The sequence below is a fragment of the Cavia porcellus genome, unplaced genomic scaffold (assembly GCF_034190915.1).
Source record: "Cavia porcellus strain 051 isolate PalLab524CR breed Dunkin Hartley unplaced genomic scaffold, mCavPor4.1 scaffold_17, whole genome shotgun sequence".
Lineage (NCBI taxonomy): Eukaryota > Metazoa > Chordata > Mammalia > Rodentia > Caviidae > Cavia > Cavia porcellus.
Window position 1 is genome coordinate 46,285,038 of NW_026947500.1, and position 23,335 is coordinate 46,308,372.

At 36.1% G+C, this 23,335-nt stretch overlaps 1 protein-coding gene across 1 annotated transcript; it reads left to right on the plus strand.

Annotated features, from left to right (window-relative positions):
- The first annotated feature begins 3,195 nt into the window (after positions 1 to 3,195).
- LOC100731682 (vomeronasal type-2 receptor 116-like) lies at positions 3,196 to 23,335 on the plus strand. The gene is made up of 7 exons (XM_063229066.1): positions 3,196 to 3,401; positions 14,546 to 14,834; positions 15,224 to 16,024; positions 16,748 to 16,975; positions 17,378 to 17,501; positions 21,452 to 22,338; positions 23,030 to 23,335. The coding sequence occupies exons 1-7, from the start codon at positions 3,196 to 3,198 to the stop codon at positions 23,333 to 23,335; spliced, it is 2,841 nt and encodes a 946-aa protein (XP_063085136.1).

Below are 23,335 nucleotides of genomic sequence, written 5' to 3' on the forward strand. Positions count from 1 at the left end.
GAGAGATTTATGGCATATGATTGTGAAAGAAAAAGCCTCTTAAAAATAACAAGGAACCAGAAAGAAGCAATTCAAAAACTAGAAGATGACAAAATGATACATAACTTAAGAATAAAGAATGTGAGTGAGGAAGCAGGAGCAACCAAAAATGAAATACAAAGAATATTCACAGATATATTAAAGCAAAATTTCCCATGTATAGCAAAAAGAAATGATATCCAGATAAAAGAGGCATACAGAACACCAGCTACCTACAACCAAAACAGATCTATGCCTAGACATATAATAGTCAAGATTCCAGAAATCCACCAAAAGAACAGAATATTAAAAGCAGCCAGAGAAAAGATGCAGATTACCTACAACGGGAAAACTATCAAAATAACAGCAGACTTATCAACACAAACTCTTAAGTCAAGAAGGGAGTGGGGAGAAATATTTCAAGTCCTGAAAGAAAATAATATGCAACCGAAACTCATATACCCGTCAAAACTCTCTCTCAAAATTAATGGAGAAATAAGATACTTTCAAGACAAGGAGCAACTGTGGGAGTTCGTGGCCACCAATCCAACCCTACAGAGAGTGCTGAAGGACATTGAAGAGAAAGAGAGGAAGAGATACTAGGATTCCAGCAACAGTGGCAGAGAGGCCTCAGTGAATGGGGCAGACAGTGGAATGAAGGAATAAGGTGGACAAATTCTAGCAGAAAAGTGGAGTCACAGACATGAGGCAGAGACAGTAAGCTATAGTCTTTAGTATAGACAGCTCTGAAACTCTATAAAAAAGGCAGAGGTCATTGTTAATGGTGTATAAGGATTTAAAAGACACAGTAGTCTTATTGCCATATTTAGTTTGAATTTAATTTGTACTGGTCTGTCCACTCATGTCAGATTTGAGGGCACAGACATCTTGACCCAAAAATAACAGGTTATACCATGGTAACTATCCTTACTTTCCTATTAACTTAAACTGAAATCCTACAATACTTACATTGTCTTACTATGACTGATCTTAATTGAATTTGAATCATAAAACTATGGGTTGGCCTTGGCTGATTTTATTTAAAATTGGTATGCTTGTTAGTATCAACCCTAAAAGTAGAGGCAACTACTCTGAGGATGACAAGATGTAAAGGATATCCATACTGGTATTAGTAACAGCTCTCAAATCCTACAATGCTGTCAAAGTTAAGTTTTTATAAAAATAGGTGATACTATATTTAACTATAATAAGCCAGTGTTGTGGTCAAATCTATTGAAAATAACAAGAGAAAACATAGTAACTACGGAAGATCACCTATATTGTGGTCTTATATGTCTTATCCATTGCGTGTTTTTCTAGGAAATTGTTTTGCTGTCTTGCTATGACTTAGTATTCCCTATAATACAGAGAGGATAGATATATATGTAGAAATTCACACATGGGTTTTTTTAAAAATTATTTACGGGAATAGATTATATAATACAAGATGTAATGAACAGATACTCTGAGGAAGAGACGTTAAGAAACCTGAGGCTAATTTTGTAGCATTATGATATAAGTTCTAGCAATACTATTGTTCACTGATTAGTATGACATTGGACTGGTTTTTGAGTTCAATTTCAGCATATGTAGAGATGGGGACAGCTATCACAAAGAGAATGAGAGATGCGATGGTAGTTACTATTGTCTTCCCTAATTTGGAACTTGAGGACCTAAAAGGCCTCCAATGATTTTATTAGTTCTATAATATGCAATAAGTATATAAAGTGGGTCAATATGGGGACAACTATTTGTAAGAAACTAGAGACAGTTAGATAGACAATGAAGATCTCCAGTGGACTTGCTTCAGAATCTGTATTTCTTTAAATTGTTTTTTTAAACTGCTTTGTTCTGTTTTGATATGTTTAATCTTACCCTCTTTGAGATGTAAAACAAATGTGTAGGATTGATAACCATATTACTGAGCTTTTGTTCGATCATAGAGCAGAATGGTTTGTAGTGTCACTTTTTGAATGTCATTCTAAATACTTTAATTCTATAACATGAACAGCTATTTCTAAGATGACAACGTGTAACTTATCAACCAGCAATTTCTTACCGTTTGTTTTTCTGTAAGTTTGTATTATTTCTACCCTTTTTTAATGTCCATGTATTTTTTATTTCCTTTTCTTAAAATAAAAAAGAAATGATGATGGAAAAAATGATTTTCTACATGCCAAAAACTAAAACTAGACACATGTCTATCACTATGCATTAAACTAAAATCAAAATGAATCTTTTATCTAAACATTAAACTAAAATCACTAACCCTACTGGAAAAGAGAATAGGTAGAACTCATATAGATATAGGTGTAGTTAAGGCTTTCATGAAATATAAAACTCCTGATTATTTTATAAGTATAAAAGTTGGAGTGGCATTTTTGGAGTTACAGAAAAGGATCATTACATTATATTAAGCCAAGGACTTACCACATGGTAAAGAACTAAAATTATCAGGAAGAAGCTGCAATTTACACTTCATTAATGGAATATCATTGTATATTGATTTTGAATCTATAGATTCATTGCAATTAATGGTTCCTCAGGCAATAAGAAAGGTTTGTGGCTTGGAGTTTTTATGTTGGCACATAAAATTAGTGCTCAGACAAGCATGGGCACTATGAAAAAGATGGTGTAATTGCAATTATCCCTGGTTGAACGGGGCTGAGACTACCCATAGGGAATATATAAAGGACTAGTGCGTATTTTTCATGAGGGTGAACTCACCAGAACATTTCAGAGACTCATTACATTGAGCCCACAGGTGCAAGCCTTCTGCATCATCCCAAGTGATCTCAGAGTAAAGAACCTGTTGATATAAGTGTGGAAGAAAATTTGAAGAAAAAGAGGCCCTTGGGAACTTATAAGTGCTCTTGGTTGAAAGCTTCATGGCTGGAGGTGGAAAAGCAGATCTTTAGACATTTTGCAAATTTCACTTGGACACCAAATCACAGATGCAGAGCTTCAGGGCAAAATGATGGAAAGTTCCTCGAAAGATATTAAAGAGGCTTGGCTGAAAGAACTCAGGAGTATTAAATGCATACACTTCAGTTTAATTTAAAAACTCACACAGATACTTATACTCATACGTACTTACGTACATATATTTCATATTTGCCAGAGTGACACTGGAAGTTCCAGCTTCACCTTGACTTCATCCTTATAGAGGCTCAGAAGATGCTGCCTTTGAGTGTCACCTGCCTCCTCCTGCAGCTGCTACCCTTGGTGTGCACTTGGGGCAATGACGACTGCCTTCGCAGGAAGAGCACCAGCATTCACAAGGATGGAGATATGGTGATTGGCGGTTTCTTTTCACTCCACACCAGTTTAGATTTAACAGGCATCACTCATATAAAGCCCATCAAGGAATTTTTTATCTTGCAGTAAGTACATTACTCAATTACTATTTTCTTTTTGATTATCGTAATGAACAATGTCTAGATGTCGAAACATGGATATCTCCCAGTGTCTACCTCCTTGGCTTGTCCTTCCCACACACACTCCTAAAGAACTGTTCGTAGTTTACTTTACCATTTTGTGTTTCTATTTTTATTTAAGCAGGTTGGAAAATAGAATTATGATTTCTTGGTGTTAGTGTCCCTCTTCCAAGATTAGTATCTAAGGCAGGTACCATCTTCATTCATATTTTCTTATGTGTTCACACCTTACTTTGCCTGGCAATGCAGCTGTAAAGTGATATTCATTACAAATTCAATCCAGACCATTGTACCCAACACAATACAATGCAGAAAATTTAAACTATTAGGTTCATAAAGTCCAATGTCTTATAATATTTCCTTGGTTATGCACAAATTTTAACCACCTACACTTTACTTTGAATACCTAAGATTTGTGGAAACCTGGCATATTCTCACTGTGGATATTCAGTAATGTTTTCTAATTCTCTCAATATCATACTTTCATGCTGCATGCCTCCTGGAGGTACACATGAAGCTAGGTAGAAAGGGAATTTTTCTAGTATTTTCAATCACCTAAACTGTTTCTAATTCACATGATGCACATTTTCTGTGTTCAGGTACTACTGCATGAGTTCCCATGCTGAAGTTATCGTTAAGAAAAAAACATTTTACATAGAATCAGAAAATCCCAGAAAGTTACTTATGCTCTTGGAGAAAAGAAAGTGCTCCTACAAGAATGACTGCTCGTGTTTTTGGTCATTATTGTCCTCAGTAGCTGCCCAGGTTTGCTGCAGGGATGGCATGGTTGGAAATCACAGCATCTTACTGCCACAGAAGGTGCTTTTTCATATCACATATTGCTTGTCAAATGTAAAACATTACTTCTAAATTCTTCTACTTAGACACTTCTCTAACGTTTATATACTTTTGGTACTAGCTTTCATTATGTTGTCAAGGTTTGTGTAAATTTTCTTGGTTGAAGCCACCTTCTAACTTTAGCCTCACGCATGACTATTAGTGAAATTATGCTCCACTACAACCTAACGTTTCTCCCTACAGTTTTGTAAATTGTGTTGTGTGCTATTGATCAATCCGTTTAATGTAAAATTTTTGATATTGATGGTTGCTGGTTATTATTTTCACTGTCTAGTTGCAGGGCTTTAAGTCTATTGGAACAATGGGTCATGGTAATCTGGTCTGAATTTCCTGAAATCGGTTCAAGGAAAAAAACTTACTAAATGCACTTACTGAAAATGGGAACAAAGCTTTTATATAGTCAGGCAATGAGAGCCAGTGTCCTGATCACTGCAATCAGAGTTACCCTTTCATAAGAAGGTTGTGGGGTGGCTTATAAGCATTGCATGTGTAATGGGGGTTTATTGCTGAAAGGTAAGAAGCAGTCAGGATGCAGCACTGCTGAGAGACAGTGAGAGGGTCATGATGGTTCTGGCTAAACCACTCAGAAAGGATTCCAGCAGGAGGAAGCCCAGGGTAATCAGGCAAAATCTGAGGACAGTAAAGGAGAAGAAACCTGTCAGATGCAAAGTGTGATGAGATCGGGATATTTCAAAGATGGAGAAAGTTTATTCCTCTCTCAGAGATCACTGGAAAGGCTTTCTGCAACTTCTTTCCTCTTCTGCCTATTCTCATGGCTCAGGCAATCTCTGTATGATAACTGAACTTTTCCAAACCTATGCACTGTGTACAGTATCTGAAAAGAAGATCCTTTAAATTTCACGGGCTGGTTTTTCCAGGAGAACATGGTGGACAGATAACAGCCGCTACAGAGGCTCTCTGAGATAGCCAGTTTAGAATCCAGGAATGGTGCAGAGTTTGGAGTCCTAAGCAAGGGGAGATATACCCTGCTCACCCAAGAATGAACTAAGCTGACAGAAACAAACTGGAAAAGCAATATTGGTGCTATAATAGGAACAGAGAAAATCTCAGTGCTGAAGCTGAAACCTGTGCCTTGGGAAGCTGTGATTTGAATTTCCCGCCACCACTGCTGTGTCTGAATCAGCACAGCACGGAGAGAGATGCATGAAAACTCTGAGAACAGGAATCTGCAAGTGGAGTTGGGAGTGGGAATCAGAGAATGGAATTGAGAGTGGGAATCAGCGAATGGAGTTGAGAACAGGATTGGGGGGAGCCATACATTGACCTGTGGTGAGTGAGAGGAACAAGGACCCTACCATAGAATAGGAGGCTCCAACAGAGGACATTGTGGGACTGGGCAGACTAACCAAAACAGGATGCTGCAGTAACTTCAATCACATATTTCCCTCTCAAGCAGGATAGGTGGGGAGTGCTTGACCTGGGTGACACTGCAGACTAAGACCCAGCAGGCTAACCCAAACCAGATCCCATCAAGTGGTGGTGCACCCTAGCAGTGAAGCCTTTATTACATTGACCTGGAAGGGCAGGCCTAGCAGAGGCTCCCCAGGTCTGTGTCTCCCTACACAGCAGTGGGCAGGAGCACATGGCCAGAGGATTCAAACAAACTGTAAATGATAAAGAAAAAAAAAAACTGGGGCTCCTGTATATGCCTATATGGAAGAAACAAAAAGTATGGGAAGAGGGAGCAACAAGAAAGGGTCCTCAGTCCCCAATCCTGAGAACACTTATCCAGGAAAGGTAAATGCAAAGGAGAATGAGAACAGAAAACATGCAATATCAGACACGGCACCAATAAACATAAAGCAGTATCTCCAGAGCCTCATAGACGAGTTCAAAAGTGAAGTATTTAATGAAATAAAGCAAGATATAAGTAGAATAGTTAGAGAAGGGCTAAGCACCAACCAAGAAAAAACAGATTGTGGAATGGGAGAACAGAAAAAAAGGGGAGAATTGTTTGAAGGAGAAAATAAGAAAAACATAGAATATGTGAGGCATGTTCGAAGAGATTACCAGGAAACTAAAAACTCTATTGAAAGCTGGCATAACAGCTTGAAAGAAACTAAGGATAGATTATTTGAACTGGAGGACAGATTTGTAGGGTGGGAGTATGAAATGAAAAACTTCTTAAAAATAACAAGGAAACAAACAGCAATAATATGAAAGCTAGAGGATGATAAGAGGATCTATAACTTAAGAATTAAGAACATAAAAAAAGAAGTAGGGACACAAACAAATGAACTACAAAATCTTTTCACAGAAATAATCCAGGATAATTTCCCTAATTTAGCAAAAGGTAAAGATACTCAGATGTATGAGGCATACAGCACCCCAGCCACCTACAACCCAAACAGAGCTACATCCAGGCATATAATAATCAAAATTCAAGAAATCCAATATAAGCACAGAATATTAAAAGCCATCAAAGACAAGAAAAAGATCATTTACAGGGGAAAACCCATCAGAATTGCAGCAGACTTCTTGGCACAAACCATCAAATCACAAACAGCGTGGGGCAAAATAATTCAAGCTTTGAAAGATGAGAACCTCCAGACAAGGTTGAGATATCCTGTACAACTGTCCCTTGAAATTGATGGAAAAAGAAGGTGCTTCCAGGATAAAGAGGAACTAGGGGAATTTGCAACTACCAGTTCACCTCTACAGAGAATACTGCAGGATATTCTAAAAATGAAAAATACCAAGATTCCAGAAACAGTGGCAGAGAGGCCACAATGAATGGAGCAGAAAGCAAAATGAAGCAGACAAACTGACAACTAATGACAACAAAAGAGCACAACAGAAATGAGGCAGAGAAGGTCTGATGATAGCAACAGCTATTTTGGAGAAAACAAGACATCATAATAGCTAGTGCTGATGTAATATCATCTTGCTTTGAAGTCCCATCAAGGTTTTATTCTTCAGTCTCCATTAGTCTTAACCTGTTGTATCTTACTGGATTTTATTTTATGTGATAATATAAACAAAAACTTTTTAAAATAAGGAGATTATTCAGAAACCACTATTCATTTTCTCTTAGTTGATTCTAAATACCCTGTAACACTGTCATTCCATTGAACATTTTGCATTGTCTTGATATTGTTGATGCTACAGTATATGAAGTTATACTCAAAGATTTCAAGGAAAGAGACCCTATGGTAACTACTTTTATGTCGGGATTATCTTGTGGTGAAACACTATTTTGCTTAAATGATTATGTTTTGACCTGCATTGTTTTGTTGTTATGCCCTCTTTTATCTCAGTCTCCATTTTATTATTTATTTTTTATTTTTATCCTTTTAATTAAGGGAAAAAGAAATAAAAAATAGCAGGACATATTCCAGTAACCCACTTTGATTTCATATTAACTTGATTTGAAACCCTGTATTGCTCTCACCATCTTGTTTTGACTGATTTTTCCTCTATTCTGTTTTGCTTGATAGAACCAACTTAGAAAGTATAGGCAACAACTGTGAAAACAATAAGATTCATTATGATGCTCATTCTGGTTGACTATTAGCTTCTTTTGAAGTCCTGTAATGTCTCCAATGTTTTGGTTTTATTGGTTTTGTTCTTTACTGTTTTCTTCAATTTTATTTTAACTAATGATACAAGAAATTCTTTTTAAGATAGCAAGAGGCATTATGGTCAATCGCTTTGTATTTTATTTTTACATTATGTATTATGTCCATCATTTTGATTTGACTGACTCTGTTCTGTTATGTCACATTTGATCATACTCTCTTCAAAAAAGTAACAAGAGCTGTGTAATAAAACCCTAAATGTGTAATTGTCATTGTACAAAAGAGAGGAAAAGAAAGTGCTCTAAAGGACATAACTGCATGTATACTTAAGTGTATGAGATAGATCACCATATTATTGAGTTTTGTTTATTCATTGAACAGAACTGTCTGCAGTCTCAGTGTTTGAATGTCCAGTTTATATGCTTTAATTTTGTTACTCGAACAACTATTTCTAAGATGACAATGTGTAATCTATTAACTAGTGATTTCCTACTCATTATTTTTCTGAAATTCTGTATAACTTGTACTCTTTTTCTGTTTTTTTTTCCTCCTAAAATAAAATTTTTAAAAAATTAAAAAAAATTCCATGAGCTTTTTATGCCATGACTAACTGATTATCTAGGGAAAATAACAACTTTAGTGTCACACTGGAATATTTAAACATCTCCTAAGATAAGAATAACAGGAAAAATCCTTGGAAGACAAAAAGTACATATATAAAATTTATGTATTTGTCCATACAAAAATGTTACATAGCAAAACATAGTTAAATTACATTATGAAAAGCTAACAATGTAATAAAATGAGAATCTCAAAAAGAGATATACTGTGTATCTTTAACTTCACAACCTTTTCTTCAAATGAAGATTTTCTCTTACAAAGATGAAAATAGATGTTAACACAGAAACTGCTTTTCAAGAAATTAGTCATATATGATATATCAAATTTTTAAAATGTTTCTTCACAGTGTATGTTCCTTACATAGCAAAATGAGGGTTAGTTATTCATCACAGCCAATCCAACATTTTTTACTTTTTGACTTTTTTGATTGCTGTCATTTTTCTAAATTAAGATGGAATCTTAGTGTTGTTTCAATTTGCATTTTTCTATTGCCCAGTGAACAGAATTTCAGCGCTATTCAATGGCCATGACTTCTCTTTTTTCTGATAAGTGCTTGTTCATTTGACTTGCCCTTTCCAATGCATGTTTAAGCTGATGAGAAAATATTTAGTAGGTATTTACTTGACTTATACATGATAACATGAAGGTGAACAATACAGTTGATGAGCATTTAGCTTAATGTCATAAGTGCCTGCCTGCCAAGTATAATGTCGTGAGTTTGGTCCCTGGTACCAGAGAGAGAGAGAGAGACAGAGAGAGAGAGAGAGAGAGAGAGAGAGAGAGAGAGAGAGAGACAGAGACAGAGAGAGACAGAGACAGAGAGACAGAGAGACAGAGAGACAGAGACAGAGAGACAGAGAGACAGAGAGAATGCAATTTACCTAAGGGGAATTCAGTAGAGTAACAAAAATAGGTACATATGAATACATAATAGAGAAAATAAGATGAACATAATATCAAAATAAGGTCAAAATAGTATGAAAGTAACAAGATATACTGTGTTTTAAAGAAGTGTATTAAATTATCACAAAACTGCATGTATAATACATTTCTTACTTGAATACACATGGTGTAATTTGATGGCAAAGTACAAATTATTAACTTTTTGATAAAAAAATGTGTAAACCAAACTAAACATTAATGATTCAGTAACAAGATAAGGCAATAATTACAAAAATATTGTCAAGCTAGTTATAGTTGAATTAACTCAAAAGACCATAAGCCACCCCACTATGTAAGTACTTCTGGCTTGCTGGGATCAATTTTATTAGATTTGGGCTCTATTTGCCACCTTTGTCTATATATCAGTGACAGCAGAGACATGCCCAGAAGTGCACATTTTTTCCTGTTGTTGCTCCCTTTTTTCCCCAGATGTATTATTATTATTTTTATACGAATGTGAAAATTCTTTCTACTGTTGTTGCTGCTAATTTTTCTACTCTTCTTTCTGTTTCTTCCTCTTTTTTTGCTCACAGAGTTATTTATTGTTTTTCTCAAAGATTGTATAATCATTCATTGTACTTTAGACTTGCTTACAATCGTTTTCTCATCTTTTGTTTATGTATTTTTGCCCAATCCATTTCATATTTTATTCACTGAGGGTAACATTACCATACTGAGGAGTATTTACTATGTATAATTTAATGGTTTGTTTTAGATTTTGTTATGTAACTGCAATCTTGTTCATGTGATTAAAGGTGTCACATTCATAGTTTTACCACTATAGTTAGACCACTCTATGTCATTTTCTGAGTGCTGTTTGATGGCAGTATTTTATTGAAGTTGCATAGTTATTTCACTCACTTGTTCTCTTTTGTATATCAAGACTGTAATTCTTGAGAGTTATAAAGAGTACCATAGGCCAATGCAAAAGAACCCAAACAGGATAGGGGAAATATGCATTGCCTTTTCAATGCAGCCAAACTGACTGAAAGGATTCTTCAAGAGACTGAAAATCTAAAAGTCAACTGCACCTAGAAGACATCTCTTAATAGAAGTCATTTCCTGGTATTTCTCAATAACTGGCAATAAGACTGTTTACAATATGCAATTCACAACATAAATGGAAAAATTAAGCTTAGGAATATAGAAATAAGAAGAACAGGAGCAAGATGCAACCACAGACTTCCAGATCACTAAAGGAAAACCTACGTGAAAATATGATGGAACAATAAAAAAGACACCCCAACTGATATGGCCTCACTGATATGGTAACAGTAAAAGTAACTTTCAAGGTGTATGAACGTTGAAAGAAAAACAAATTAGAAATAATTTCTCAGAGAGCTGAATAGATGTTTACCATAATAAACAATATGGTTAATGATTCTAGAGCACATATAGGTAAATAATCTGCCTTGGCATGGCAATTACTTACCTGCACACCTTTCCCATCAGAAGGATAGCTTACTTCCCTCAGGTAGCCAGCATAGGCAGGGAGAATCAATTGTGTCTTGCATGCCTGCTGCCATAGGAAGGCTTGACTCTTTGGTAGCTAGCAAGGATAGGGAGAATCAGCCAGACTGAATACTGCATCGTAAGGCTTGCTTCCATTGAATAACCATTCTGAGTAGGGAGAAACAACTACAATCACCCCTGTGCCAATGCTGCAATCAGGAAACTTACTTCCCTCAGATAACCAGCATTGGCAAGGAGAAACATTCAGGTATACCCCATGTGCCTGTGGGTCCCTGGACCCACATGGCCTCAGAAAACCACATAAAAATTCCTCTATGCAACTGCCAGCATCAGGAGAGACCCTGTATAGCCACACAGACTTACAAATAAAGCAGACCCACCATCATGTACCCATGGCCATTGGTGAAGCCTAAGTGTAGCCACACAGGTCTGTTTAAGTTGGCCTCACACCCCATGGTCTCACTGCAGTTTGGCCCATTCTGCTACATTGCAGAAGGACAGCCAACATGCTAAGTGACTGGAAACCAGGGTTTTTTTTTTAGAAACCCAGGCTCAAGATGAAGGAGCAAAAGAAAATCTCAGACTTCAATCCCAAAGAACAAGTCTGGGAGATAGAGACTTGGAAAATGTGTAACTCATGTACCTGAAATCTTCAAGTGGATAGCAACTTCAGTAAAGAAACAAATTCATGAGTCTATAAAAGTAAGAAATTCAAAATATTTTAGGAAAAGAAAAAATCACAAATATAATGAAAGAATGGCTAAGCATATTGATAGAAGAAATAAATAAAAAAGTAGACCATAGGAAAGTAATGGAAACCTTGAATGACCAATATATGAAGAAATTTCAATGCATAAAACACAGTCAAAGAGATATCCAGGCAATTAAAAACCCTTTTGAAAGTAGACAAAACTTCACGAACGGGATGGAAGATAAACTTTCAGACCTTGAAGACAGGATTACAGCTAGTGATCATGAAAGAAAAGACATCTTAAAAACAACAAGGAACTAGGAATTAATCATTCTATCACAGTAAGAGTATGAAAAGAAAAATACTTTAAGAGTGATAGGTTCGCCCATAAAAGTAGCAGTCAACACAATCACATAAAGAGACTGTTTGTAGAAGTAGTTGCAAAAAATTTCCCAACCATGGGAAAAGGAACTGACAGGCCGATAAGTGAGGCATATGGAACTCCAACTAACCATCGCAAAAAATAAATCTACACTCCAAAATATAATAACCAAAGTCCCAGAAATTCAGCACACCAATATAATATTTAAGCTTTTAGAGAACAGAAATGGATCATCTATATAGCAAAACCATTCAGAATCGTGACAGACTTGTAAACATAAACCCTCAAGTCAAGAAGAGCTTGGAATGAAGTGTTTCAAATCCTGAAAGAAAACAACTTACAACTCAGATTGATGTGCCCTGTAAAACCATCTTTCAAAACTGGTGGAAAAATAAGATACTTCCATTATAAAGAACAGCTGAAGGAATTCATTTCCATGTAATGAACTCTACAAAGAGCACTGAAAGATATTCTAGAGAGAAAAATGAACACAGTTCCAGGATAGCAGAAGGGGATCAACAAACAGGGCAAGTAATTGAATGAAGGGGAAAAGTGGGGGTCCAACAGCAGGAGGATAGGTGGCAGAGACGAGACAATTCATTCTGGCTGTGACCATTAATGTAGACGGCCTCAATTCATCAATAAAAAAAAAACTGGAAGGGTAGACTAAGAAACAAGATCCATCAACATGATGTATTCAAGAAATGCATTTAACTCAAACAAAAATTCACAGACTCAAAACTGAAGGAGAGAGAACAGTGTTCCAAGCAACAGAAAACCACAAAGAAGCAAGGGTAGCTTGTCTATAAAATACAGAATGAATGTAAAAGATATGATATTTTCGTACAATGGAAAGCTACTCACCTATAAAGAAGAATAATCTCAAGGCTCTTGTAGGTAAATGGATGGCAACCTGAGATCATGCTTATGGGTAAACTCATATGGGTAAACATCTTATTATCTACTAGCATAAGAACCTGAAATAGTGGGATCCAAATCGTACAGCAGATAATATGAAAGTGATGGGCAGGAAACATCTAAAAAGGGAAAATAGTAACCACTGTTAACTTCCTGTTATCTTGCTTTGAATTTCTGTATTGTTTTCATATTTTTGTTAAGTTTAGTTTTATTCTGTCTTATTCTCTTTGATTTTACTCTGTCCGATCTTATGGGCAGCTGTTTGGAAGATAATGGAATGTATTATGCTAGGCATTGCTGATTTGCTATTATCTTGTTTTGAAGCCCTGTAATGCTTTCATTTTTTTCTTTTAATTGGTCTTGTTTTATTTGAATCTATTATGTCTGATGATATGGACAGGTGTTTTGAAGATAACAAGAGACATTACGGTACCCATTGTTGAATTACTGTTTTGTTTTAAAGTCCTGTATTACTTTTATTGTTCTGTTCATGTTGTTTATTCTATTTGGGTTTTTGTTTTCATTCAATTTTAAATAAATAAATGATAAATATCTAAATGAGCATAGGAAAATGATTCAAACAGATAACTACCCAATGTAGGGAAAAATGGAATCCATGAAATGGAAAGAGGTGTCTAGGAGAATAAAATCCTATTGAAAATATATACAAGATCAACCAAAGTGATCACAGAATACCAGATTTAAAATACAAATTTCAAATTAGTGATCATGAAATAAAAGATTTATTTTAAAAATAGCAGAGAGCTATGATAAATCAATGGAACAACCGTTAGATAAGTCACAGAAATGAATCTCCTAAATTTCAATGGTGGCAGAACCAGGTTCTTGTTAACCATAAACTTCTCATACATATCTTATCTTTCCATGCCTAAGACACTTTGCCAGCACTACTGTGCCTTCGCACTGATATTTCAGTTTTATCTTAATCACATTTCTGTAATAATAAGCTCTTACTGATATATTATTATGAGACATTTTATTACTGCTTCATAGAAGAAAATATTTACAAAAGCCACCCTAAGTGCAGTGTCTTTTTCAAACCTTCAAACTTTTGTTTCATAAAGAAACCATTTATTCTCTAGGAATATAGAAATTAGTAAGAGTTTACTACCAGATAAGTATTTACTTGCTTCAGTATAAGTATTAAGTCCTTATACATACACCTCTTCCAGAAAGATAATTCTTGGGTGTTCATCTTTTTTTATTCCTGGTTGTTCATTTTAATATAGAACTGTTTTTTCTCACATTGGTGTTTATAAATGTACAATCAACTACATATTTATAACAAAATGTACTTCTGTGTGCCAGTTGTTTAGGCTAAGCAGGTAAGGAGCCTCTCATGCCTGGCATATGCATGGAAGTTGTATTAATATATCCTTACAACACAGCAGTATGTAATATGTTCTCTCTGGTGTATGGTAAGGATGTAAAGACACAGCCAGGAAAACTTCATGCACATGACCTAATTTCATCAGCAATTATCTCTCTAAAATAAATTTTCTCTGACCATCACATTCAGCTTTAAGGTCTAAGAATATGAATTGGGGGAAGGAACAAACTTTCAACTCTCAATGATGTTGCACTGTATTGGAAAGCAATCATGGGTTAAGTCTTTTCCCTAATGACTTCTGTCTTCTCCCAGCAGGCTTATGCCCTTCAACTACCAGACTGCTCTAGCTTTCATTTTTGCCATAGAAGAGATCAACAGGAATCTCCATCTTTTACCTAATATATCTCTGGGATATGAGTTTCATAATTTACTTCCCTCTTATTGGAGGTTATTGGAGAGTTTCTTCATTTGGCACACAGGGCAAAATGAAATACCCAATTATACGTGTGGACGAGAGACTAAGTCTGTAGCATTATTAACAGGAACATCGTGGGCAACCTCTAGTCAAATAGGACCACTGCTGGAACTCTACAAGTTTCCACAGGTATGGGTGTGTGTGACAGAAGTCGATAAAATCGTATCATAATTCTCTTGTTTCTCAGATTCTTAAAGGAGGTGAATGGAGGAACTGAACTTGAGAATCACTCACGTTGTATAGTGTCAGTGAATAATCATATGCAGAGATTTTCAGGCTATGCCTGACTGTCTCCAGCAGTAAGGATGGAGAGATGAAAGCAAATAACTTTCCTAGATTTATGGGTCACTTCATTTGTTTTAAAAAAAAGGATCTTAGGGGATGGTATGATCCCACAGATGAAAAGAATGTATATTTCCTTTTAAAATTCCCACTAACCACTTAATAGTGTTTAGCACTAAAACTTTTGTTGACATCAACTCTCATATAAATGTCTTCTATTTTCTTTTTGCTTTTAGCTTTCCTTTGACTCTTTTGATCCTATGTTCAGTGACAATGGCCAGTTCGCATCTGTCTATCAGGTGGCATCCAAGGATGCATCTCTGGTTCATGGCATGGTCTCCTTGCTGCTCCATTTCAGCTGGACATGGGTGGGAATGATTGTTGCTGAAGGTCATAAAGGCTTGCAATTTGTCTCAGATATTAGAGGAGAGGCAGAACAAAACAGAGTCTGCATAGCATTTGTGAAAATGATCTCAAGTGCTTACGCATCCTATTTCTTACATATAGAGAAAAATGATATCATAGCCAGGGAAGTGTCACCAGTATATGTGGTTATCATTTATTATGATACAGACCGTCTAAATCATGTAAACCACTATATACAATTGCATTTTGTGACTTGGAAAGTCTGGGTGACAAATTCACAGTGGCATGCTGATGTGGCCAGAAGAAATTTCATTCTTGATACTTTCCATGGGCTTCTGATTTTTTCACACCACCATGAGAAGATTTCTGGTTTTAAGGACTTTATCCAGAAAGCCACCCCATCCGAATATCCAGAAGACACGCTTCTCAGTCTGCTTTGGTTCCAGAATTTCCAGTGCTCAGTGACTGAATTCGACTGTTCCCTGAAGAACTGTACACCGAATGCCTCTCTGGCTTGGCTTCCTGAGAATATTTTTGACCCAGTCATGAGTGACTGGAGCTACAACATATACAATGCTGTGTATGCAGTGGCCTATGCCCTGCAGGAGATGTCTCTTCAACAAATTCAAACGCCACCAATGGAAAATGGAGGGATGTTTTACCCTTGGCAGGTAATGTATTATTATTGGATAGCAGGTCCAATTATCACAGTCATTTCTGAAGTTCTTTTACAAGTGCTTAGCAAGCAGGCAAAATCTTGTTTCACAATTCAAGAGATTATGCACTGGTTTCACTGTTGAGGTAAATTTTGAGCTGCAAATGAATAAATATCACTCCTTTATTTAAAAGGATGTGAGTGCTCTTCCATGACATTTTCAATAAAATCTAACCTTTATTATACAGTTTTTGAAAGTATAGTCTATTTAAACTTTTTTTACTAAAATAGTGTTAGAAGTGGTACAGAATAGATTATCATTTTTACACATTTTTTTGTACAGATGCCTTGAGTATTTATAACCTAACTATGATGACAGATGATGTGGGGAGAGAAAATGGGTTTGGAAATATTTGCTATCTTTGTACACCATCTATTTAGATGGACCTGGTGAGACTATTATGTCTCAAAGCTATCATTTGTGGTATTTTTGCGTTTCACATACTTGTTTACCTGGTGACTTTTTTTTGTCTTTTTCCTTTTTATCGATACCGGGGATCGAACTCATGACTGCCTGCTTCCAAGGCAAGCGCTTATGCCGCTGAACTAAATCCCCAGCCCCTTCTGGTGACTGTTTTAAAGTCTCAATATGAAGCAATGAATAAAGACCTTACCACATTCATATTTTGCATTTTGAAACAGGAATCCATTTTCACATAGCATTATGTATCTCTTTCAGCTGCACCCTTTTATGAAAAACATCCAATTTACCAGTCCTACGGGAGAGCATGTAAATTTAGACTTGACAAGAAAAGTGGATGCAAACTACGACATTCTCAACCTGTGGAATTTTCCAGAAGGTCTTAGACTTAGGGTGAAAGCAGGAGAGTTTTTCCCTCATTCCCCATTTGGACAGCACTTCGCTATATCTGAAGATATGATAGAATGGGCCACAGAAATTGCAGAGGTATGGGAGCTAAACATCCTTCATGGTAATAAAATAAGTAAAATCTGGTGTAGTTTTGTTTATCAGTGATAGACACATGTGAAATGTTACCATTCATATTTAAGGTTAAGAATTTTTGCTTTTGGCCTTTTTGTGCCAGAGTTCATACTCAAGAACTTACACTGGCCAGGCAGGCTCCATGCTGCTGAGCTAAATGCACGGTCCTGGTCCTCTTTCGGATTAATGACATAAAACCTAATAGCTTAACTATTTTTAAATAAATATTCATGCTTTGAACATCAGATAAACATGTAAAACAAATATTCAACTTAATGTATTCATACACTTTAAGTTAATTGCTTTGCTTATTAAGGATTAAGTTAAATACTTGGATGTTATGAACACAAATATGATTTTCCTCAGCTTCCGCACTCTTCATGCAGTGAGAGCTGTCACCCTGGATTCAGGAAATCCTTGCAGGAAGGAAAGCCTGTGTGTTGTTTTGTTTGCACTCCTTGTCTAGAGAATGAGATTGCCAATGACACAGGTAAGAAGAATACCAATGAACCATTTTCCACCATTCATTTTTCTCCCACCAACCAAGAAGTCCAAAGAAAATTGTTAAATAAAAAAAGAAAGGCAATATTCTTTCTTGCTTAATTTATCAACTTAAATTGAGCACCCTTTTTGTTGCAAAGCAGGTACTGGGGGTAAAGATGGGCATGTCTTTGGAGCACAGCATCTCACGGTGCAGTATCAACTCAGTTCCTAGTGTTTTAGCCATAATCTCTTGGAAGTTCCAGAATATTGGGGAGACAACATTTGAGACTGTAATAGTGTAAATCCAAGGCATTTATGTTTTTAAATATTTATGACACTAGATCTCACTTTGCAAGAAGCCCCTCATAACACTCTTCTCCTTGTCCATGTGCTTATTCCATCATTCTTGCCCCCCTTACAAGCAGTACCGGAAATCCTCCTTTACTTGTGCTGTTGTGTCTTCCTTGGTGTTCTACAATGATTCCAAATGATTAATTTTCATGTTTGCCTGAACATAAGACCTACTAGAGACTGAAGGTTACAGCCCCAGTCAGTGTCCCCCTCACTTTGAAAACAATTTTGAAATAGCCACTGAGCAATCACCAAAAATGTGTCATCTTCTGCAGGACACTGATCCTCACTGTGGCAATGTCCTGAATATGTTTTATTTTGGGGGAACCGTGGTCATTTGATTTGGGAGACAGAAGTGGCACTTTAGTAGGTCTAGTGAATGAGGTGTTTGATGACCCACCATATTTTTAAAAGCCTCTTTTACATGGAAAAACAGGGCAACAGAGCTCACTGAATATTCGATCACAGGTCATAAAAGGACTCACAAAAGATCTTTCAGAGTAGACTGAGAGAGTGACTAAAATTGAGGGATAAGTGTGTACTAATTAAGGGGGAGTATTTTGATGGAAAACATGGGAATTATTTTCCTCTTGTGATTTTTAAATGATAACGTTAGACATAGTTTTCAAATATCAGTTTTATAATACCATAAGTTTTGTTGGTTTCACAGATGTACAAGAATTATATGGACACAATTAATATAATTCAGCACATAATCATATCTGTAGCTCTGAACAGGGAATTGTAAAACATTTCCCAGTGGCTCGAGTATCAACACCGTATGAGATGGATGAATGGTGAGGTAAATCTTGCTGATTAAATGAAGTGGCAAATATGTAACATTCCAATTTTGTATGGTGGTGTTTTCAGGAGAGGGGACCACAGTTTTTCTGGTTCTTATTGTCCTATTCAATGAATTATTCCCACCCACGGGTGGATCTGAAAGGTTTCTGTTTCTTTTGGGCAGAAATAATAAGAAAAACAAAAGAAACATAAAAGAAATGCTCAAAGAGAAAAATGTCTTTTGAAGGAAAAAAGACAAGATGTGTCCTGTCTGAAGAATGAACACCTCCACAGACATGAGAGTAGCATCACAAATTCAGTTGCTGCAGTTTTTTTCTGTGCTTCTTCAGTATTTGATAAAGTAACAGTGCTGGAGTTTGTGTTATGAGATTTGCTTCAGGTACCAGGTTCAGCTTGCTCTTGTATCAGCCTCAGGAGCTGCTGCCTGCACCTATGCTTCACAAGTCTCTTCAGCTGGCAGTCCCTCCCTTGATCTCTTATCTCATTAGGTGAAGTACAAACAATGACATTCAATTTTAGTTTTTTAAAAAGTAGTGCTTATGGGGTCCGTATTGGAGCATTGTGAGGAAAGATGAAGAAAACCAGCATTGAAGATTTTTGAGTACCATAATTATCATTTTGAAAATAATTAAATTTGTAATAATGAATCCTCAAATGGTGAAAATGCCTGTCTACTGCATTTTCTTAATTATTTCTGTGGCTGTTATATATTTCAACTCATAATGTACTTGGAATAATTTTGAATTAGAGTCAAAATGCACTAAAATTGATTACATAGGATACCACCTAGTTAGTTTGTGTGCATCTCTTCAGATTGGGATATGGCACATATGTGCTCATGTGCACACACAGAAAAATGCATCAAAAAACTCAGGGACTCAATGCTTCTGGTTAAATAAATACATATTTTAACAACATTTGCTTTATAGAAGGTATTGAAACAGAAATACTTGGGTATCTTCTTTTGAAAATTTTATGTGGCCAACCTAGTGAATTGGAGGTAAATCTGTGTTTAGAAACAGAATATACATGATATATACTGATATGCTGTTTATACATATTTGAATAAAGAAAAGCTGAAATTCTGATTTTGAAAATATTATGAGACACAAGCTAAGAGAGTCAAATAAATACAAAGGAAGAAATTCAGTGACAACACAATCTTAATAGAATGAATATCTACTTTAAAAATATAATGCAGATAAAATGAATTCTGATAAAAAACAACTATTAACAACCTTTGAGATGTTTGATCAAGAAAAGGCAAAATTTGCAAAATAGTGAAGCATAATTACAGAGCAATTGCTCATTTGTAAAATTACCAGGGAAATAAATCCTATCACAATACTGTATGAAGAATTTCATGTCAATCTTTGAAAATTTACTTGCAACCTTCAAATTCACAGGAAAAATATCAAAGCTGTCCTAAAATGAGCACTAGACTTAGTGTCAGGTCTAGTAACAAAATTGAGCTTATAGTTTCATAATTTCCCAAAGTGATCATGGTAAGTTTCATTCATGCATTTAGTAAGCACTCCAGGGCACAGTAATGCTGATTAGACAAATTACTTTAACGGAAAGGAAAAGTAGGAAATAATTAATCATACATAATGTACTGAAAGTTTTTAATACTTGACAACAATGACACTGGAAACAAAATAATTTAAAGTGTACATTTCCTGAAGAAATTTCTACTCAGAAACATGATTTATATTGTTAAGAAGCTAAATGATAGCAAGGTTTATTATATGAAACATATTTCAGTACATCAGTTTCTTACAAAACAAATAAATTAATGAAGTGATAAAAACATAATACAAGTGAATATCTTTACATAATTTAGAAATATCAAAGTATTTAAAATCTTTACAGTATCCAAAAGTAACATCATGTTTTGTGGCATGAAGCAAGAATGAGAGAAAAATTTTCCATATGGCCTCTTTAATCGTATACACCTAATGATTTATCACCAGAAAAATGATTAATGATGAAATACTCTCAACCATGTTCATTACAAGAACATAGATGTCTAACGATAGTTGTGCGCAAGAAATAAACCGTAGTGTGCTTACCGTTTTATTTGCTGATGACTACATAAAAGATTAATGGTAAAAGTGAAAATATTTGTACGTCACATTAATGAAATTTTTATGGATTAATTTTAAGAGTTAATATATATTGCATCTCAAAATATTAGATATGTAACGATAGTTTAAATACTTGTAAATATGCTACCAATAAATTACAGAAAACTATTTACAAAATAAAACTGGAATAAGTCAATGAATATAGCATGTTCAAAATAGAAAGACTCAGTGATGAAGACTGTCATTAATTTCCAATGTATTAATTTGATCAAAGTGAAATCATATAACTACAGCAACTTCTTATGGAAATAGCATTTTTTAGAGTGATTTTATTGTTACTTCAGATGAAGCGCTACTGATAATATTTCCTTTTGCCGAGCTTCTCAAACTATGTTGCTTTGCAAGTGATTGATTGCTAAGTTTATTCAGGACAATAAAACATAGTTTCATTTACACAGGTCTATCTGTGTTTTGTAAAAGCAGAAAATTCTTATGAACATGTTAGATTAAGAACCACAATAAATTATCATGCACAGGAGCATAAGGAAGATTAGTAGTATTCACGAGGAATTATTTGTTATATAGTGTTATTTTACATCTGTTTAGAGAAAAACGAGGAATTTAGCTCAGCTAACAATGAGCATATGGGAATAAGGGCTGTGAACAGGAGATACATGCAGAATTTGGAATAATGATAATTTCGTTTTCTCACTAGACATAGAACAATGTGTTATGTGTCCAGAGCAAGAATATGCCAACATTCAGAGAACTCGCTGCCTCCAGAAGTCTGTAATGTTCCTGGCTTATGAAGACCCTTTGGGGAAGACACTGGCTGGAATAGCTCTCAGTTTCACTATCATTACTTCTGCTGTTTTGGGGCTCTTTGTGAAGCACCGAGACACTCCCATTGTCAAGGCCAACAATCGGGCTCTCAGCTACACCCTGCTCATCTCCCTCACCTTCTGCTTCCTCTGCACCTTGCTCTTCATTGGCCGTCCCAACACAGCCACCTGCATCCCCCAGCACACCACATTCGCAGTTGTCTTCACTGTGGCTGTTTCCACTGTCTTGGCCAAAACAATTACTGTGGTGCTGGCCTTTAAGGTCACTGCTCCAGGCAGAAGGATGAGGCAAATGTTGATATTAGGGGCACCAAACTCCATCATCCCTATCTGCTCCCTGGTTCAGCTCACTCTCTGTGGAGTCTGGATGGGGACAAATCCACCCTACATTGACAAAGATGCACACTCTGAACATGGCCACATCATCATCATGTGCAACAAGGGCTCGCTCACGGCCTTCTACTGTGTCCTGGGATACCTGGGTTCCCTGGCCCTGCTCAGCTTCACTGTGGCTTTTCTGGCCAGGAATCTGCCTGACACTTTCAATGAGGCCAAGTTCCTGACGTTCAGCATGCTGGTGTTCTGCAGTGTGTGGGTCACCTTCCTCCCTGTGTACCACAGCAGCAAGGGGAAGGTGATGGTGGCCATGGAGGTCTTCTCCATGCTGGCCTCCGGTGCAGGGTTGCTGGTCTGCATCTTTGCTCCAAAGTGCTTCATTATTTTGTTCAGACCAGAGAGAAATTCTTTGCATGGATTTAGAGTGAATAAGTATCCTGAGGAAAAAGTGTCTTTTTAAATTAAAAATATTCATTCACTAAATTACAGAAATATTCTAAGGCAATTTAGTTTCGTTTCCCCATTCAAATATTAGATTATACTATAAATTTTGTGGAATAAAAAAACAGCTATTTCTTCTGCCAATAGATTTACAGTCACAGGCCCTTTTAATAATATTCAGCTTTTCAAACCCACTGTTATCTGAATTTATGTTCCATTTATTGTAGTCAGTGATAGTTTTGTGAAAATTTATTACATCATTCACTTCTAATTTGACTATCTCTTGATTGTCCAGGTAAGTTTACAAATTTCAATACTTTAAACATTTTTAAAAATTTTTTCTGGTATCAGGGATCAAACTCAAGATGTGCACTTGCCAGGCAAGCAGTTACAACAAGAGCTAAATCCCAGCCCTAATACTCTAAACTTTATGTTTAGATTAATATGCTTGAGTCCCTTAATGTATTTCTATTATTTGTTTTCCAGTAGTTTCATGTTATTCATATGGTGATAACAATATGATTTGAACATTTTGTGTCTAGTTTGTTTTCACAATATGACTTTTGCAGTACTCATGAGGCTATCTTGGAGAATTTTTGTACCTGTGGACTTCAAATTTCTAGATTCTGGGAAGATGGTAGAACAGTAAGCAGCAGAGTAAACAGCCTTTCTAGGAGAAACAGTCCAGATGTTTGAATATAATATTCTGCAGAAGACAAGAAGGAAGGAAGTGGATCCCCTTGACCCATAAAGAAACTAAAGAGAGGATTGAGGCCCACAAAGAGAATAATAAAAACCTAAACAGAAGAATGTGGGAGTTAGTGGCGCTCTCAACCAGAGCCAGAGCTACTGTGCAAGAAGTGCTGTTCAACCTGGAGATGCAGTGTCACAGTGAAGCTGGTGGCTGGCAAGCTCAGAGGCCTCTCTGGGGAGATATGGTGTTAGAGGGGAGCAGTGGACCAGAGAACTGCACTGGGTGA

Coding starts and splice junctions, on each gene's coding strand:
- LOC100731682 (XM_063229066.1), top strand. CDS start 3,196: ATGCTGCCTTTGAGTGTCACCTGCCTCCTCCTGCAGCTGCTACCCTTG. Junction 3,402..14,545: donor AAGGAATTTTTTATCTTGCA/GTAAGTACATTA, acceptor TTCTCCCAGCAG/GCTTATGCCCTTCAACTACC. Junction 16,976..17,377: donor GGGCCACAGAAATTGCAGAG/GTATGGGAGCTA, acceptor GATTTTCCTCAG/CTTCCGCACTCTTCATGCAG.